This window comes from Candoia aspera, chromosome 3, assembly GCF_035149785.1.
Source record: "Candoia aspera isolate rCanAsp1 chromosome 3, rCanAsp1.hap2, whole genome shotgun sequence".
Classification (NCBI taxonomy): Eukaryota; Metazoa; Chordata; class Lepidosauria; order Squamata; family Boidae; genus Candoia; species Candoia aspera.
The window spans coordinates 113,184,703-113,202,807 of NC_086155.1; the positions used below are offsets into that span (position 1 = coordinate 113,184,703).

The 18,105-nt window shown below is 37.9% G+C and overlaps 2 protein-coding genes across 2 annotated transcripts in view; both read right to left on the reverse strand.

Moving 5' to 3' along the window:
• The window catches only part of LOC134494663 (protocadherin Fat 2-like), a 61,624-nt gene that overhangs the window by 14,324 nt on the left and 29,195 nt on the right, over positions 1–18,105 (reverse strand). The gene's annotated exons all lie outside the window — the stretch shown is intronic.
• LOC134493015 (protocadherin beta-16-like) lies at positions 15,049–17,736 on the reverse strand. Its single transcript, XM_063297227.1, has one exon. The coding sequence runs from the start codon at positions 17,482–17,484 to the stop codon at positions 15,049–15,051; it is 2,436 nt and encodes an 811-aa protein (XP_063153297.1). The 5' UTR covers positions 17,485–17,736.

Consider the following 18,105-nt stretch of genomic DNA (forward strand, 5'->3'; position numbering starts at 1 on the left):
GGAGTTTGTGTTCTTGTATTTGGTTAAGGGATTCCAGAATGACACATTTCAATTTCCAGAGGCGTAACTGTAATAATCTATGCAGCAAAAATCTGAGGAATAGCACTTTAAGGATGAACAGATGTAATTTTGTATACCCTTTCATGGATTAGAGTTGACTTACTCAGCTGCATGGAGCATAGACTTGTGTAATATGTTGGTGGTGGTAATAATAATAATAATAATATCCTTCAATTTTAGGTCACCTTAGAAGGTAGATCCAGTTTCTAATCATGCTTCCAGGAACTTGAAATAAGATACACTCAGTCTTCTGCCCTATGATGGCAGGAGTTATATAGCAAAATCTGCTTTGGTTTTTCAGATCAATGGTGCCCTGGGATATTAAATATTCGAGCAGATACTGAATAGATGGAATTTTCCCAATCACTGGATAGAGATGTTTCTGAAAAATGTGACTTTTCGATAGATCATTGTCCCATCTCCCACTCTACCCCCAAATCCAGCTACTACTGTGCTTGTATGGGCAGAAATTAAAGAAGTAAAAAGTTCATCCACAATAATTTCCTAGATATCTTCCTACATCAGATACCTATAAGTATAAAATAGATACCTATATATTTCCTATGCCATATACCTATAAGTACAAAAATCTGGGGATTTTTTATATTTAACTCCTGATGGGGTTGCACAGAACCCGTGTGCAATTTGGGGATCCTCCTTGACTCATGGCTCCTGTTCCAGGAACAGGTAGCAGCTGTGGCCAGGAGGACTTTTGTACTGCTTCAGGTTGTGTGCCAATTGCAACTTTTCCTGGACTGAGAGATTCTGTTCACAGTCAGTCATGTCTTAGTCACTTTCCAAATTGACTACTGCAGTGCACTTTACATGGGGCTGCCCTTGAAGAACATCCAAAAGCTGCAACTGGTTCAAATACAGTGATGTGGGAAGGTATATATGCTCCTTGATCAGTGCAAATTAGACCTCTACTCTGCAAGCTAAACTGGTTGCCCAGTGTGCTTCTGGATTCAATTCAAGGTGCTAGTAGTTGCCTATCAAGCCCATCATGGCATGGGGCCAGGTTATTTGAAGGACCACCTCTCCCCATCCCATCAGATAACGCAGGAGAGATATGCTACAGGTCCCTTCTATTAAAGAGTACCATCTGGTGGGACCCAAGAAGAGAGACTTTTCTATCATGGCACCTGCTCTTTGGAATGTCACCCCTACAGAAATTAGATTAACCCCAAACCAGTCGGCCTTTTGGAAGGCTTGAAGATTTGGCTATGTCGTTGGTCTGGGGGTCAGAACATATGGCAGAACCTATGAGACAGTTAAGTTGATGATTATTTGCAATTTTATCTAGGCTGCTGATTATGTATTTATTGTTATATTGTGTTTTTTAACTGTTACTAGTTGCTCAAAGTCATGATGATGTTATGGGCAACCATATAAATCTAAATAAGTAAATAAATGATCTAAGCATAATCTCTACTCTTTTCCTTTATGCAAACCAATACTTTATCATTGAAAGCTTTTAAGGAGCACCATATAAGCACCAGAGGCTGGCAGTATGGTGCCTATAAGAATAATGACACACATGAGCTTCTGGGTAAGGCTAGGTTCTATGGCCGACTAGATGTCTCCAAAGGAGCGGAGTCGACACTGTGGCAGTGATTGGTGGCCAGTGGTGAATTCTGGCCGAGTCTCTCCAGATAAAGGAGAGACCAAGAGACTGCCCTTCTATACTCCAGACAGCTGCTCCTTGTGGGGAGATTGAATCAAAGGTTCTTGCGCTCTTCTTGTGAGTACAGTGGCTGGGGGATGAGGGAGAGAGAGCGTGCTCGTATCTACAGTGCAGACTCTTTAAGGCCATTAGGTTCACTCAGAGCCTCACTGTCTTAAACACTTTGGGAAGTAATCAATTTACAAGTTAAAGAGATATATTTGAACCAGTGGGAGAAAGAAAACAGCCACTCAGTGAGTCGGCCTTCCCTCCAGATTATAAAAAGGAAAGAAAAGAGATATCTTTAAAGACTTCAAATTAACAGCAAAAAGCTTACTAAAATTTTCTTTTAAAAGAGTTATAAATGGATAAAGGAGATAGCATGAATTGGAAAGATTAATATTTTGTTGAACTTGTTTTTGATATTATTTAGAACTAACCAGATAAAAAGACCAGACCTTTGTGGGAATGTTGACTGTTTAACATCAAAGGGAAAATAAAATTGGTGGAATTTACAAATCAAAGAGATAATTGTAATATGAGACAGACTGTGTGACCAAAATTATGGGGAGCCAGATTGGACCAAAGCCTTAAGGACACAGAAAAGGCAAAAGAGAAAAAAAAGAGAGGAAGGCTTGCCTTTTACTTTCACCTTTGTAACTGATTTACTTTCATTTTTGGATTACTAATTAAGGAATGGAAACCACCAGAAAAACAGCAAAGCTTGGAGAAGGGAGGAGAGGATCATTAGAGCCACAGACTGAAAACAGGATTACTCCAGAAATATTTTAAAAAATGTTTGAAGAAATGGGGAAGAAATCTGCTAAAAGTGATTTGGCTGCATTTGAAGGGAGAATGGAAGAAAGAATGGAAGAAAAAATGGAAGAGGCAATGAAAGAAGAATTTTTTAAAAAAATTAAAGAATCTGTAGGACAAGTGACTGGAGAAGTAAAATTAATGATAAAGAGGAAATTTTAGAAAGTAAGGCAGAGAGAGATAGAAAAGGTGCTACTGGAATTGAGAGAAAAAGAATTCTGCTTGAGATTTAGAATGGTTACAGAGGATCCTGGTGAAGACACCAGAGAAAAGGTTATTCAGTCTTTAACAAAATTTTTGGAATGGGACAAAGATGACAAGGAGGCAGAGACTGACAAAGTGTATAGGATTAATATGCAATTTGCAAAATTTAATGCACCAGGGGATATTCTTGTGCACTTTGTCAGGAAGAAGACAAGAAACAAAGTTTTGCAGCAGCATTTTATTACCAGTTTGAAGATTAACAATGAAGATGTAATTGTACTTAAAGAAATCCCAATCAGAATAATGCGTAAGAGAAAAGAATAAAAGCTCAGACAGAAAAAGATACAATTTCAATGGGATAAATTAGAAGGAGTGATTTTTCTTTCAAACAGTGGAGGTTCCGATTGAATTCAGTGCAAAAGGCAAGGGATTTTTTAGAAAAAAATGAAATGGATGAAATACAAATAGAGGTAATAGACAGGACTCAGCAACAGCCACAAGAAGAAACCAAGAATGAAGCTGCTACATAAGGTGCTGAAGTTATTGACCTGTATTTAAATGTTTAATATGGAATATAAATGGAGCAAATGCTCCTCAAAAAAAAAAAAAAAGCATTTCACTATTTGAAAAAAAACTGAAGCAAGATGTTATTTGTCTACAAGAAACACATATTAGAAAAAAAGGATACAAAATATTTGATTTACAAATATTTAGATGAATAATTTATTTCAGCAGGAGCTAAAAAGAGAAAGGGAGTTGTTTTGTACACAAATCCACAATTACAACCAGACCTGATAATTGACTGACGATTTATGACAGATATTTGGGGTCAAGGTTATTTTATATGGGGCTAATACTTTGATATTAGGAATTTATGCTCCAAATGTGGACAAAGTAACATTTTACAAAGAACTTAAGGTAAACTAATGGTCTTACCATATGAAAATTGGTGTTTAATGAGCGATTGGAATGGAGTGGTTTATCCACAAAAAGACAGAACCTCTGAGAAAGACATTAAAACAAGGTAAACTGCCAAAAGTTTTTTATTTATATAAAAGACAACTTAGCGCTTATAGATGTATGGAGATATAAAAATGGTGATTCAAAAGAATATATTTATTTTTCTGAAAGACACTGATCTTTTTCAAGAATTGATACGTTCTGGATATCCAAAAATTTGGCTACTAGTTTTCATAAAATGGAGATACTGCCAAAGACTTGTTCAGATCATAACCCAGTGACTTTAGCACTTAAAAGGAAAATTAGATTTTCAAATGGAGGTTAAATGAAACATTCTTGGAGAAAGAAACAGTAATGGAAGATTGTAAAAAGAAGTTAAAAGAATCTTTTTACAATAATCTTAATAAAGGTACAGGCATAAGGATGATTTGGGGTGCAAGCAAAGCTTTTATGAAGGGACATTTCATACAACATAATATCAAACTCAAAAAGAGAGACAAGGGAAAACACAAGTGATTCTAGATGAGATAAAAATGAAAAAAGAATAATAAAACTCCCAGAAAAAATTATTTCACAATAAATTAAACTTTTACAAAGCAGTTGTCCATGTTAACTATAAGAGAAATGGAAGTAAAAACGAACTGCACAAAACAAAGAATTTTGAATTTGCAAACAATCCAGGGAAATGGTTGGCATACAAACTGAGGAAAGAAAAAGAGAAAAAAATATTAAAATTACAAGATGGAAATACCATATTAACAGACAATTTAAATATGTAAAAATATTTCATCAATACTATTCTAAACTATATCAAAGAGAGGAAATTTCCTTGCCAAAGGCTGATGAATATTTAAAGAAACAAAATTTACCAAAGATCACAGAAAAACAAAAACAATTAATGAATGGACCTACAATAATAAAGGAAGTTTGTGAAGCTATAAAAAAGGCCAAAATAGGAAAAGTGCCTGGAGCAGATGGTTTCCCAGCCTCTTATTATAAACACTTTGAAGATGAATTATTACAACCTTCACAAAAAATGATGAACTTTATTTTACAGACTGAAAAGATGCCAGATAGTTGGACAGAGGCTAATATAGCATTAATACCAAAAGAAGGCCAAGATTTGACTTCACCAAAAAATTACCGCCCAATATCATTATTGAGTAATGAATACAAGTTATTTATGATGATCTTAGCTGAAGCCTTTGCAGATGATGTTGGTGCTGGAAGACCCCTTGAAGGGGATTAATGAAAAAAACTAAAAGAATTTGGTGCAGTAGCAGGTTTTAAGACTAACAAACAAAAGACAAAGATGCTAGTAAAGAAGACACAATATCAAGAACTGATGAACAAGACAGGTTTTAAAATTGAGAAAAAGGTTAACCATTTGGGTGTTATTCTGACTAATATGAATTGTATGTTCCAAAATATTTATGTCAAGACATGGAATGAAATTTAAAAAGATATGTGAAGATGGGAAAAACTGCAACTGTCACTGTTGAGAAGAATCTCTATAATTAAGATGAATGATTTACCTAGAATGCTAGTTTTGTTTCAGACATACCTATATCCTGACAGCTGATGTACCATTTAAACAAAGGCAGAAAGATATTTCTAAATTTGTGTGGCAAGGTAAAAACCCGCAAATTAAGTATAAATTAAGTGCTACAACATGCTAAAGAAAGAGGAGGTTTAGGTTTACCAAATCTGAAATTGTATTTTGCAGCTTGTTGCTTATTATGGATGAAAGAGTGGGTGACTTTTGAGAAACAAAAGGATATTGAAATTAGAAGGGCATGATATGAGATTTGGGTGGCATGGCTATTTATGGTATGATAAAGTTAAGGTTAATGTAGATTTTAAAAATCATTTTATTAGATGTGCCATATTGAGGAAATAGATATGAAGCTAGGTTTTCTCTGAAAATTCCTTTATGGTTGTCACTTCAAGAAGCATTTTACAGAAGTGTAATGATAACTAAGCATAAATGGTTAACTTATGGTAACATATTGGTTTTTCTCTCAGGGGGATATTAGGGGGCCATGGTGGCTCAGTGGTTAAGACACTGAGTCAGAGGACCATTAAGGTCGGCAGCTCAGCAGTTCGAAACCCAAGAGTGCGAGCCATGTAACGGAGTGAGCTCCCGTCAATTTGTCCCAGCTCCTGCTAATCTAGCAGTTCGAAAGCATGCAAATGCAAGTAGATGAATAGGTACCACTTCGGTGGGAAAATAACAGAGACATGAAAGGAGCCCCCTCAGGCATCCCCTGGGCAATGATGATGTCACTGGCAAACCCTTTCAATACAGAAGCACCTTAGTAGGTGCTTCTGACAGGGGAAAAAAAGCGGCGGGGATATTAAGTAAAAAACAAGAGACAGTTTAATATCTGAAGGTTAAAGATGTCAATGGTTTTCATATGTTCAAGTATTAGAAAGGTTTAAAGTAGATAAAAGGACTTTTGACTTTGAATATGGTAATTCTGAATTTGAAGTTGAACTCTGTACAAATGATGAACATGTTATTGCTAAGATATATACACTTTTATTGAAATTAGAAACAGAAGAACAAGTTAAAGACTGTATGATAAAATGGGCTAAAAACTTTGGGTATAATATACAAATGGAACAATGGGAGAATATGTGATGAAGGAAATGAAATTTACACTGTGTTATAACCTTAAAGAGAATTTTTATAAAATGATGTATCGTCGGTATTTGTCACCAGATAAACTGTCTAAAATGTACAAAGGTACTTTGAATGCATGTTGGAAATGTGAACAAAAAAGGGGACTTTCTATCCTCTTTGGTGGACATGTAAAAAAAACTAAAAAAAATTGGGATCAAATACATATTTTAATTCAGAAGATCTTACAAATTAATATACAATCAAAACCAGAGACTTTTCTTTTTGGATTGATGGATAAATAGTTGGAAAGATCTCATGGAATTTTGTATTTATATATGGTAACAGCAGCAAGGCTTTTATATGCACAAAGGTGGAAAGATATAACACTACCTACTGTATAATGGAAGAATGGATGGTCAGGTTGATGGAGCTGGCTGAGATGGCAAAACTGACAGCTTTGATCAGAGAAAAGACATTGAGTAATTTTAATGCTACCTGGAAACCCCTTTTGGACTTTTTGCATGAAACAGAAAAAAAAATGAAACCATGATATTTGGATTTGATTATTAGAAATAATAATGGGCAACAGAAATAATGAAAGTTATGTTGTAAACTTCTAAGTAAGAGTTTAATGTAAATGTATACTTAAATCTATTGCATTGAAAGTTGGGAATCATTCTTTTTCTGTATTTTCTGTGTTTTCTTTTTTTTAATTTTTTGTCTGCACTTTTGACTTTACTCTTTCTATTCTATTTTTCTATATTTACTTTCTACCTTAACTAATATTTTCTGTTACCTTTTATCTACCTTGAAAATTTAATAAAGTTTGATAAAAAAAATGATGATCTTAGTTGAGAGGATGAAGATGGTATTACAGGACTTTATTCATGAAGATCAGTGTGGGTTCTTACCTAAAAGATAGTTGAGGGATAATATCAGAAATGTATTGGACATTTTGAAAAACTTGGAACAACATAATGAAAAACAAGCAGATTCTTCTTGATGTAGAAAAGGCCTTTGACAATTTGAACTGGACTTTTCTGTTTAAAATTTTGGAGGATATGGACTTTGCTGAAAATTTTATTAAATGGGTGAAATCAATTTACACTTCACAAAAGGCACAAATAATTGTGAATGGGGAATTAACAAAACCTTGTGAAATACAGAAAGGGACAAAACAAGGATGTCCCTTGTTACCATTGTTATTTATTTTAGCTTTGGAAAGATTGAATAGAGATATAAAATGAGATAAAAGAATTGCTGGAGTGAGGATTAAAAGAAGAACACATAAATCACAGGCACTGGCTGATGATTTGATAATTTTGGAAGGTTGTCTGGAAAGAATAGAAATATTAATGGAAAAATTAAAGGTTTTTGGGGTCTTAGCTAGTTTCAAAATTAACAAGCAAAAGATGAAGATGTTAACAAAGGGTATGAAAATGGAAAAACAAATGGAAATGATGGAAAAAACTGATTTTAAGATTGAGAAAAAAGTAAAATATTTGGGTATCATTATGACTAATATGAATTTTATGTTATACCAGAATAATTATGTTAAGACATGGAATGAAATTAAGAATGACACGTTAAGATGGGAGAAACTACAACTGTCATTGTTGGGGAGAATTTCCATGATAAAAATGAATGTTTTGCCTAGAATGATGTTTTTGTTTTAAACAATACCTATTCTGACAACTGATGTACAGTGGCAGAAAGATATATCTAGGTTCATGTGGCAAGGGAAAAACCCAAGTGTTAAATATAAGATACTCCAAGATGCAAAGGAATGAGGAGGATTGGGACTGCCTGACTTGAAATTGTATTTTGCAGCCTGCTGCTTGGTTTGGATGAGAGTGTGGATCTTGCTGAGAAATGAAGAGAATTTTAGAACTAGAAGAGCACAATCTGAGGTTTGGCTGACATGGTTTTCTATGGTACGATAAAGGTAAGGTTAATGATTTTAAGAATCATTATATTAGAAGTGCCGTACTGAGAATATGGAATAGATATAATACCAGACCATGCCTGAAAATGCCTTTATGGGTCTCAGCCCAAGAATAATTTAAAGAAAAGAAACAGCAGGTAAAGAGAAATGTCTAACTTACTGAGCGTTATTAGAACAAGAGCATGGAGCATATAAGATGAAATCAAGAGAGCAAATGGCCAGAGGGATTTAGCTTTCAGTGGTTTTCATATGCACAGTTAAGAGAAAGATTTAAGGTAGATAACAGGACATTTGGAACTGAACAGCAGAAGATAAAATTTGAAGTTAATTATGTACAAATGATGAAAATGTAATTGCTAAAATGTACAATGTACTTTTACTGAAATTTGAAACAGAAGAAGAACAAGTGAACACACACACACACACACACACAGTACATATATATATATATATAGAGAGAGAGATAAAGAGAGAATAATGAGGCACATGATCTGCCTAGATGGAAGCCACAAGACCCAATATTAAATAAAAATTTCAGCTTTTTTAAAGATGGCTAGAATCTTACAAGATCACACATTCTCATGAGATTTTGGCTCCCGATGAACTATGGTGAGATTTAAGCTGAGAGTATTGAAGGGACAGTATAGGGATGACGTTAGCGAACTCCTTTCAACCCTCGTTAACTGCCCAGAGTTCTGTACAAGGAAGGATGGAAGGAAGCAGGAAGGAAGGAACTGTCCATCCAACATGCTCTCATCCAGGGCAAACTGTGATGGACACGGTAATGACACTGGCTTCCACTGTTTCTCATCCTCTAAAATTTCAAAGTCTATGACAGGATTGCCCAGTCAGGATCAGTTCAGGTTATTATGTTTGCCATGAACACTGTGGATGTGTTACAATTCGCATCTAGACCCATGCATACAGAAGAGCACATTAGGCATTTATTGTTCAGATGGGAATAGCTAGTAGACCAGACCTTAGTCAATTTTAGACTGTCAAACCAGTGAAAATCACGGCATGTGTTAAATTGGTTTGACAGCATTGCTGGATGCACCAGATTGGTTTCCTGAATGCTGCTGGCGGGTTTCATACTTTGAATCTCAGCAACACTGTTGAATACATTTTTTTGGCCAAGACATCATTCAGTATTTTCAACTGTGCAAATTACAGTTACAGAAGGATACTTTCATTTATTTATTTATCTATTTGTCATATTTCTCTACCAACCATCTCGTATGACAACGACTGTGTACTACAACAAAAAATTGATACTTTATTGCAGCTGAACTGTACATCTCCAGCTCACTTTTCCATCCTCTTACATTTTGAACCTGAGAATTTTATGGAGGAAACTTTTTTCAAATCAATCCTGCTATTAGGTTCGTTGTGTTCAATGCCTTTATCTACCCTAATGGCTATTGCTTCCACATCTTCCCCTTTATTATAATACAAAAATGAATCCACCCAATCATGAAATGCTTGGAGAACATTACTCACATTGAATCACTAATTATCCTATCCAATTTTAGGCTAGTGCATGAGGTGTAAATCAAATAATACAGATATAACTGGAAATGGCGGTGGGGGAGAAGCAGTTTAAAACAATGCAGAAAATATACAGGAATTGTGATCTGTACCCTCAACTAAATTTTAAAATAAAGTTACCTGTTTCTTTAATAGGTTATTAGTAAGTTGCTCAGGAATAACCAACAGAGCAAAAAAGAAAAGGAGAATAAAAAGGAAGATGGATTAATCACATGTTTTCCTCACCTCTTTCTTTGCACCATCACCAGCAATATGCTCAGGTGTGTCTTGAGGGCCAGAGGAAGTCCTATAGTTCCCTGGGACGTTAACATCACCCACCGAAAACACAGGAATGAAAGGCCTGAGAAATCGGAACTCGCTACTTAAGGATCCACCAGTCAAACACACATCATAACGGTAAGCCCTGGAAAGTGACCCGTTCTGTGAATCAGCACAGTTCTCTGGGGTATCGGCACCGGAAGGTGGGAAGTGAGGAGGCGCAGCAGTGAAGGTGCTTTGGGGATCCTTCTTGAGGACTTTGACCACAATGAACACAACAATACAGAACAGGAACACAAAGGAGACTGCAGCCAAGCAGATCACCAAATACATGGTCAAAGTTTTATCTCCTTCCGGTTCTTGCACACTGACATCCACCCTCCTCAGGAAGGGATCCGAAAAGCCATCCACAAGAAGAACGTTAAGCGACGCAGTGCTGGTCTGGGGAGGAAGACCGTTGTCCCTGACCAGTATCACTAGCCTCTGTCTGTTTGTGTCTCGCTCATTCAGGGCTCTCCTGGCTTTCACTTCCCCATTCTGCGCTCCTATGCTGAAAAGGGCTGGGTCCGTGGCCTTCAGCAATTCATAGGAAAGCCAAGCGTTTTGACCAGAATCTCTATCCACTGCAACCGCCTTGGTGACCAGATAGCCGGCCTCGGCCGACTTGGGAACCAGCTCATTGCATGGGGACGTGCTGTTCTGGAGGGGATACAGGAAGAAGGGAGCGTTGTCGTTTTCATCTATGACGATGATTCGGACAATCACCTCTGAGCTCAGGGAAGGAGAACCACCATCAGTCGCCCTCACAGTAACCCTGAAGTCTCTTATCTGCTCATAGTCCAGGGATCGGAGGGCATACACGTTTCCGGTTTCAGAGTTGACCAAGATGGAAGAGGGCACTAGGACATCACCCTTCTCAGGCAAAAGAGAGTAAGTTACTTTAGCATTCAGATTTGTGTCCAGATCCACAGCGTGGACTGAGCCGATGAGCAAGCCTGGGATATTATTCTCCCGGATCTGCATGTCATATAAAGACTTTCCAAAAAGCGGAGGGTTGTCATTGACATCAGAGATCCGAACGTTAATCATTCTTGTTGAAGTGAGCCTAGGAGAGCCCCAGTCAATGGCTGTGATGGTGATGTTGTACTCAGCAAGGGTCTCCCTGTCTAGGGGACTTTGGAGCACCAGCTGATAAAAGTTGTTTGTGGTGGTTTTCAGCACAAAAGGGAGGTTCATCTCCATGGAGCAGACCGTTTTGCTGTTGTCTCCAGAGTCTTGGTCTCTAACACTGAAGAGGGCCACCATTGTGTCTGGGGGAGAATCCTCCTTTAAGATGCTAGTCAGAGATATGATGGACACTTCTGGGGCATTGTCATTCACATCTTCAATCTCTATCAGTACCTTGCAGTGCCCTGAAAGTCCCCCACTATCTGTTGCTCTGATGTTCATGCTATAACTTTTTTCTTTTTCATAATCCATCTGTCCCCAAACGGTGATTTCTCCAGTTCTTTCATTTAAAAAGAACAAATTATTTACTCTTTCAGGGACTTGGTGAAATGAATACAGTATCTGTGCATTTGAACCAAAATCAAGATCTGAGGCTTCCACCTTAATCACCAGAGTGCTCTTAGGAATGTTTTCCTTTATTCTTACTTTATATTCAGACTTACTAAACTGAGGAAAGTTATCATTATTATCTAGAACATTAATATTAATTTGCATTGTGCCTGTTTTTTGTGGCACTCCTCCATCAATAGCCATTAGAATCAATCCAAGGTGTGACATCTTCTCCCTATCTAATGTTTTCTTCAAAACAAGATAGACATTGTTATTTCCATCTTCATTCTTATGTACTTCAAGCTGAAAATGGTCATTGGGACTGAGGATATAATTTTGGATGCTGTTGTCTCCTAAGTCCTCATCTTGAGCAGATTCCAAGGGGAATGTCGTACTTTTAGGAACAGTCTCAGGAATGTCCACCACCACTTCATTTTTCCAAAATTTGGGAGAATTGTCATTCACATCTTCTATTTTGATTTCAATATTAAAGATGTCTAAGGGGTTTTCCAGCACAATTTGAGATTGAAGTAAACAAGGGTCATTCTGGCCACATAAAGCTTCTCTGTCTATTTTATCGTTAATCAACAGATTTCCAGTATGAATATCAAGGTGAAAATATTCCTGAGTGCCCTCAGAAACTAGACGGGCTTTGCGTTTCAAGAGCTCCCCAGTTTTCAGTTTCAAATCCTTAAGCACATTAGCTACCAGAAACCCCTTTTTCTTTTCTTCAGGGACAGAAAAGCGAGTTGAAGTACACATTACTCTAAAGAATGAGAAAAAAAGAAGGAAATACAGACCTTGTCTTTTCCAAAAGCTATTTTCCATGTTTCCAGCCTCTTCCTTGTAAGATCAAATTCTGCCCAAAATCCAGTATCTCTGACTTCCTTCCTTTATGCTTTAATTGTACAAATCATTTTTAATTCTTCCTTATTCACTCTTTTGCTATCTTATAATCTGTATATGTTTCACCACAAAAGAGTCGGGTTCCTCTTGTTCAATTTGTATCACCATCTGTCCTGATACTGAGCAAGCAGAAGAACAGAACTGTCAGAGTTCAGAAACTAAATTTCTTTGTTAATGCCGCCACCATGTGGTCAACTAACAAAAAAATTATTTACATGGTTTAGTCACAGAAGTTACACTGAATCCATCTTTATGTATCCACTAGTTAGTTAAAAAACAGGTTCTATGTGGAATAGCTATCCACTAGTTAGCCATCCAAGCAGAAGAGGATTACCTTCTTAACTATTTGAATACATAGAAAAAGAAACAGTGAGATCACCTGCACAAGAAATTTCACACATTATTGATAAAGGCTGTAATCCAGTTCTTTCACAGTATAGTTCTGAATGGGTGTGGGCATATCCAGTGACTCTTCTATTCTGTGCCCACGCATATCAAGTCTAAACCTGGGTAAGGAAATCATCTTTAGATTGAGACACTTAGGCAACAACTTTCAAGGCATTCAGTTTGGACTACAGGCAACCATGTCTCCCCATTGGGCAATTCCTTTGCTGCTGCACCTTCCCACTTTTTTTTTTTTTTGGTGCCTTTGAATTGTTCTTGGCTCCTGGCAACTGTGTGGACTAGTCCTTGCAGTTTTCTTGGCAATGTTTTTCAGAAGTGGTTTGCCTTGGCCTGCTTCCTAGGCTGAGAGAAAGTGATTGGCCCAAGGTCACCCAGCTGGCTTTCTGCCTAAGGCAGCACTAGAACTCACGGTCTCCCAGTTTCTAGACTGATGCCTTAACCACTGCACCAAAATGGCTCTCTACACATTTTTCGGAAATGGTTTGCCACTGCCTCCTTCCTAGGGGTGAGGGAGAGCCCAAGGTCATCTTCCCACCTTACTCAGAAAAGCAATTGCATTCCTTTGTGGGTGGTCGTCCTCTTCTTCTCTTTCCTTCCACCTTTCCCGGTCTTCTCTAGAGAGCTACTGTAGATCTTCGCATAATGTGCCCAAAGTAGGATAATTTAAGCCTGATTATTTGTGCCTTGAGTGAGAGCTCTGGATTGATTTGTTAAGGCATCAAAATACATCTGCATACAGGCACTTGCAAACAGCTTTAAAACAAAATTTCCTTTCTAGCTAGTCTTTTGCAGTGTAATAACTTATAAACCTTCCTTTACCATCAAGCCTAAAATAGCCTAGAGATTTACCTTGTATGATAAAGGTTGGTCTTTATGGAAATGGCAGTGGATGGAAGGAAGAGCAGGAGGAGGAAGAGGAGGAAGAAAAGGAGAAGGAGGAATGCAGGGTTCTACTCTTTCATTATTTCTCCAGGGAAAGGGTTTCACTCCTTCAGTTGAGAGGGCATTCCTTCCTCTCTAAAGTAGTCAATTAACTGCTGAAGTTAGCCTGTAAGGAAGTCAAGTACTCCAGCCAAAATGGACAAGATTACTCATAAGACTCTTTCAAACTGCTCTAGGAAAATGTGCCTGGAAGTCAAGTTTGCAATGGGAGGGAGATGACTAAAGGCTGACATTTTCTGTTTCTGTCCTCCAAATGTGGTTGAAGCCCCTTTCAGGTGACAGGGCAACTAGGCAGTGCAGATAAACCTTCTATTCTATTCTATCATCCCTTTGGAATGAGCTGCTTATGCTAAATGTACTGGACATCCTCATAAATTGATAATGTCCAGTAATGTCCCAGTATGTTGGAATCCTGTCCCCGTGTCTTTCCATGTTGCAGAAAGTACAAGTTTTCACTGACAACCTCTGCATTATTCAAACATCCAGCTACTTCATACCCATCTTCAGCTATTTTTAGTGGGTGTTCCTTTGTGGTATTTTTTTCCTCTTTCCATCAGTTTGTTTTTCATCTTTCTGCAAGTCTGCACTACATAGTTGCCAAAATCCTGACCCACTTAAGCATGTAATCATGTGTACTGCTCTCCACTAATCAGAGATGAGCTTTGAACATGAGCTACATTACAAAACAATCTATTTCAATTAATGTACTCAAATCACATTTAAATAGTCTTTCATTCAGTCCACATTCCTTCCCTCAAACACCCGTTCAGCCACCTGCAAAATTCCAAACACCTTGCATATTATTTTATTTGAGGAAAATTGAAGGGTTTTATTTTTCTTGGATGCAGGGGCTGTAAAATGTCAAATCCAGTGAGAGTGATCTGAGGATGGTAGCAGATACTTGGTCAATTTTTTGGCCAGAAAAATTTCAGAATTTCTCACCCACCAAATTACATAGGACAACAAAGGATAAATATCCTTGCAGGAATTAAAATATATGTAAAACCAATACAAATTTGTCAGATTGTTACCATGAATAATTATATGAACTAGTTCTCTGGAAATTCACAGTGAGGTACCTTAATAGGCAATCCTTCATTTTTTAAAATTAATTATTTCTGAGTCATTCAAATTATATAGATTTATACCTTAATTACGTTAATAGATTATTCTCACCTGGAATATCTGCTCTCTTTCCTCCGACTGATCAGGAAGATCATGGAAATCATTTCTACTCTGTGGATTCAGCAGTGTTTTTGGCTGCTCCATAGTAAAAACAGGAAAGAGAGGTCTAAGGAACTTGAACTCACTGCTCAGAGAGCCATTGGCTAAGCATACCTCATAGCTGTAGGCCTGGGAAGGTGTCCCAATATTAGGATCCACACAGTTCTCTTGCAGATTCGGTCTCACAGGGAAATTAGATGCAGAGGTTCCTATTAATTTCTGTCGTTTCTGAAACTTGGTTGCAATAAACACCATGACAGAAAGGAGGAAAATGGATGAGATGACGACCAAGCAGATAATCAAATACATTGTCAGGGTATGATCTCCCTCCTGTGGGACTTCACCCTTAGGATTATCCATAATTTTCATGTAAGGATCTGAGAAGCCGTCCACTAGAAGAATTTTCAGTGTGGCAGAGACAGACTGAGGAGGACGGCCATTATCTCTAACTGCCACAACAAGAGTGTGTTTGAAACTATCGCGGTTGGTCACCGGCCTCGTGGTCTTCACTTCCCCGTTCTGAGTCCCCACAGTGAAGAGACTTGGATCTGTGGCCTTCAGCAACTGATAGGAAAGCCAAGAATTTTGCCCCGAATCTCTGTCCACTGCCACCACTTTGGTGACCAGGTAGCCCGTCTCTGCTCCCCTGGGAACCAGATCACTTGATGGAGAAGTGCTGTTCTGAAGTGGGCAGAGAATGAAGGGGGCATTGTCATTTTCATCTGTGATAAGAACTCGGACCATTGTTTGTGAGCTCAGTGGAGGAGAGCCTTTATCTACAGCCCTCACCGTCACCTGGAAGTCTTGTATGTCCTCATAATCTATAGATTGAACAGCATACAAGTTCCCGGTTTCAGAGTTGATGGAGATGTAAGAAGATGCAGGCCCATCCCTGATTTTCCCAGGCAACAGCAAATAGGTCACTTTGGCATTGTGTTCGGTGTCCACATCCACAGCACGGACTGATCCAATGAGGAGACCTGGAATGCTGTTTTCTCGTAACTGGAAATCATAGAAAGTTCTTTCAAACATTGGAGAGTTGTCATTGACATCTGAAATTTGAATGTTAATAACTGTCATTGAGGTGAGCCTGGGAGAACCTTGGTCAGTGGCTGTGATGGTGATATTGTATTCTGACATTTGTTCCCTGTCCAATGGCTGTTGAGTCACCAGCTGGTAATAATTGTTCTCAGTGGGTTTTAGGATAAAGGGCAGGTTTGCGTCAGTGTTGCAGGCAGTTCTACCATTGTCTCCAGAGTCTTGATCATTGATACTGAACACAGCCACCAGTGTTTCTGGGCGAGAGTTTTCTGGTAAGGGGCTGGTGATGGATGATATTGTTATTTCTGGGGCATTGTCATTCTCATCCTCAATGTCAACAAGGACTTTGCAGTAAGCAGATAGTCCCCCTCCATCTGTTGCTTTGATATTCAGTTCATATTTAGTGGTTTTTTCATAATCAATTTTCCCTACAAGGGTAATTTCCCCAGTATGGTTGTTTAACTTGAATGATCTGAGCGCATTTGTTGGTACTTGGCTAAAAGAGTAAGTGATGTGAGCATTGGATCCAATATCTTTGTCAGTGGCTTTAACTTTGGCAACCAAAGAACCTGGATGACTGTTTTCCATCAGCTGCACTTTATACACCGATTGTTCAAACTGGGGTACATTATCATTGGTATCCAGAATGTCAATAACTAACTGTGCTGTACCAGTTCTTCTTGGGATCCCTCCATCCACAGCTTCCAGAATGAGGATAAACTGAGGAATCACCTCACGGTCTAATGGTTTTGCCAAAAGCAGTTCTGCATATTTGTTGCTGTCGTTTTGACTTTGCACATCCAGCTTAAAATGTTCATTTGCGCTAAGTATGTAGTTCTGGATAGCATTTTTCCCTTTGTCTAAATCTTGGGCTGTCTCCAAAGGGAAACGTGTATTTACGGGAGTCTGTTCGGGTATTTCAAAAAGGAATTGATTCTTAGAGAACGTAGGGGAATTATCATTCACATCTTCTACCTGAATTTCAATTCTGAACACTTGCAAAGGATTTTCCAGCACAATTTCTGAGAATAGAACGCAACGGTCATTCTGATCAAATACAATTTCTCGGTCAATTTTACCCTTTAACATGATATTCCCAGAATGAGGATCCAGCTGGAAATCCTGCCTGGAACTCTTAGAAATCAACTGTGCTCTGCGAGCAGAGAGCTCCTTCACATCTACTTTCAAATCTTTCAGCACATTTGCTACTATTGAGCCAGCTTCCTTCTCCTCAGGCACTGAATAGCGGAACGGTTCACACAACATACCAGAGTTACATAGATAAATAAAGAACAAGACCACTTGCCTGCCAAGATGACGTATTTCCATTTTCTCAGCCTTTTTCAGGGAAGGTCATAAATTCAGTATGATTCTTTGTAAAGGAGCTCCTAGAATTTCCTTTACATTTGTGATCACTATCCAGTGGAAGTTATTTTCTGATACTCATGCTGGAATATGTTCTCCTGAAATTTCTCAAGGTTTAGTTAAGAGCTGTTGCCTTTGCTCTGAGATTCCTTTGTCTAATGGCTAGATCATTCTGTAGGTAAAGTACAGTAATTTTTATTTTTACTGTTTGTGCAATAGCACCACCTTGTGTTTAAAGTAAAATGTAGCACTGTGAATTCATGAAACTTGTTTGAATAGGGCATTATTTACAGTATGCAAAATTGAAGGCTGATTTTTGAAAGAACAAAATTTTACCTCATGCATACAATCTTGGTGTCATCTGTCATATCAGGACAATTTATTGAAACAGCTTTCAATCTAGAGAAAAAGGATTCCCCTTGAAATGTAAGAGCTGTAACTTTCGGTATGATTGTGCAGTAAAAGTGTGGACAGAAACATGTTATAAAGTAAGTTCAAGAATCCTGGAAGATTTCACTTGTGTGTTATATTTTTACTAATATCCATTTGTTTATATACGATGTGAGATAATGTAATTCTTTTTTC

Bases quoted from the DNA above. Each gene is read 5' to 3' on its own strand.
- LOC134493015 (XM_063297227.1), bottom strand. From the start codon at position 17,484: ATGGAAATACGTCATCTTGGCAGGCAAGTGGTCTTGTTCTTTATTTAT.